Raw genomic sequence first — 2,656 nt, forward strand, 5'->3', positions numbered from 1 at the left:
ATTAAATTATAAATATCAAAATACGTATATTAAATGTATAAATAATGATAGGTTAAAGTATACTTTTTTGTCTTTTGAAGTTTGACAAAAGTTTTAAAAAGTACCCCTAAATTTTAATTTGTTTTAATTTTGTCTCAAAAGTTTTCGATTTGCATCAAATATACCCCCGATCAATGACGACTAATTTTTAAAAAAAGTTGAAGACCAATTTCACAACAATTTCATAAGAACAATCCTCACCACAAACAAATCAAGCATAATTTTTATCATTATTGTTAAATTGGTTTTAAATTTTTTGAAAAGTTAGTCGTCGAGGATATATTTGATGCAAATCGAAAATTTTTGAAACAAAATTGAAACAAAATAAAATTTAGAAATATTTTTAAAACTTTTGTGAAACTTTAAAGACAAAAAACATACTTTATTCAATTAAATAAAAATTTTTTAATTATTATCTTCCTAGCATTATGATGATAATTTTTGATGATATAGATTTTTCGTAGAAGGCCATGAGTTGAAACCGGAGCGTGGACATCCATAATAAGTACCTGCCAATGCAAACTGGGGAAGCAAGATGAAAATAGAGAGAGGAAGGATGTCATGCTGGCCCAAGAGGTTGTGTTGTCTTGCGACACTGAGTCTCTTCTTCTCAGCCAAACATGCAGTAGTCATTATAACAATGTGAATCACAAGTCCAATTCCAAGTCTCTGAAGTAAGGTGATCCCTCTGGGGTTCTTGGTGTAGCGCCTAACAAGAGGAACAAGGATACGATCATAGGTAACAACACTGAGAAGCATGAATATGTTGATGAATGCAGTGAGACATGCTGGTGGGATCTTGAAATTGGGTCCTATGCTTCTGTCCAAAGTGGTGCCTTGTTTGATGAACAGTGTGTTTGCTTGTGCTATCACTGTGCTTGGCATGCATGTTGTCATGGAACCAGGAACCATTTTCATCATCTGCTTTGTTTCTTCCACTTGTGTCACTGTGCATAGCATCCATGCCCGTCTTTGCTTCGTCTTGCTTTGTCAATTGTCAAGGAAAGTTATCTATTTCTTTAAACAAATTCATTTCTTTTCTTTTGATAAAAAAAATAAGTATATAGTATATTTTTTGTCTTTGAAATTTTATAAAAATTTCAAAAATATTTGTAAGTTTTATTTTGTTTTAATTTTATCCCAAAGATTTGTATCTGTTATCTATTTCTTTAAACAAATTCATTTCTTTTCTTTTGATAAAAAAAATTTGGGTAAAGTATATTTTTTGTCTTTGAAATTTTATAAAAATTTCAAAAATATTTGTAAGTTTTATTTTGTTTTAATTTTATCCCAAAAATTTTTGATTTGTATCAAATATACTTCTGACGGCTAATTTTTCAAAAAATTTAAAATCGATTCAACAACAATTTCATAAAAACAACTCCTCAATCCAAGCAAATCAAGCATAATTTTCATATATTATTATTAAATAAGTCTTAAATTTTTTAAAAATTTAACCATCAAGAGTATATTTGATGCAAATCGAAAATTTTTGAAACAAAATTAAAACAAAATAAAACTTAGAAGTATTTTTAAAATTTTTGTCAAAATTTCGAGAACAAAAAGTATATTTTTCCCAAAAAAATTCCTCTGACTTCTTTTTTTAGGGTTACCGATGTAAAATGCTTTGTTGAAATAATTTAACCTTAATTAATGATAGGGCTACTGTGTCTGTGTACTATAAATTCCGTTTAATTTCTTACCTTAATGAAGGGCTATGATAAATTCTGTTCCTCCCATTAATTGCATACTCCTCAACACTAAGCTCATGTAGTTCTTTTGGATCATCAGGGACGACAAGCTTCCACTTTCTCACAGCAGCAACAATCACTTGAAGCATCCTCGTTAATGGGCTTCCAGATGGCGACTTGTGCCTATAAAAAGGAGTCCCAAACAAAAATACCAAAATCGAGAACAAAAGCCCACCTGTTGGGATCCCATACCCAAGGGCCCAGCCTACATTGTCTTGTATATATACCAACATAGTGTTTGAGAATATGGTGCCAATTAAAATGAATGTGACCCACCAATTGAAGAATGAGATCTTTTGGGCCTTTTCTTTGGGCTCAAACTTATCAAATTGGTCCGCGCCCATTGTGGAAATGTTGGGCTTAGTGCCACCTGTGCCCACTGCAATGATGTATAGGCCCAAAAAGAATAGGCCCACTTGCAATAATGTTGCTTTCTGGCAATCTTTGTCTTGTGGACATCGTGGCGGTTTTAGTGCTGGTAGTGAAACCGCTAGAGTCAACAAACACATTCCCTAATAAGTCCCAAAAGAAAAGTTATATTATTAATTTATTATTATTATTGTAGACTTGTTGAAGAGATATATAGGAACAGCAACAATAAAACAAGCAAGAAATTTGTTATCTACACTTTTAAGTTTTAATATATGAGATAGTGTTAATTTTCATATCAGAATAAAGTAATAGTTTAGTCTTTAATATATGGGCTGGGTTAAATTTTAATTTTATTCTTAACATTTTAAAGGTCATATTTTTTGTGTCAAACATATGTCTTGTGTTATTATTTCATTTTAATATTTTGATTGAAACATTTTTTTTTTAAATATCATTTTTCTCCATTATATCATATAGTAATTGTGGAGCCTTAA

At 30.5% G+C, this 2,656-nt stretch overlaps 1 protein-coding gene across 1 annotated transcript in view; it reads right to left on the reverse strand.

Annotated features, from left to right (window-relative positions):
* The window catches only part of LOC107647829 (protein NRT1/ PTR FAMILY 5.2), a 13,192-nt gene that overhangs the window by 9,342 nt on the left and 1,194 nt on the right, over positions 1–2,656 (reverse strand). Inside the window, exon 3 of the mRNA XM_016351875.2 lies at positions 1,743–2,302. Within this exon, the coding sequence (XP_016207361.1) occupies positions 1,743–2,302 (560 nt within the window). The remainder of the gene's footprint in view (positions 1–1,742; positions 2,303–2,656) is intronic.

Source organism: Arachis ipaensis, chromosome B06 (assembly GCF_000816755.2).
Source record: "Arachis ipaensis cultivar K30076 chromosome B06, Araip1.1, whole genome shotgun sequence".
NCBI lineage: Eukaryota > Viridiplantae > Streptophyta > Magnoliopsida > Fabales > Fabaceae > Arachis > Arachis ipaensis.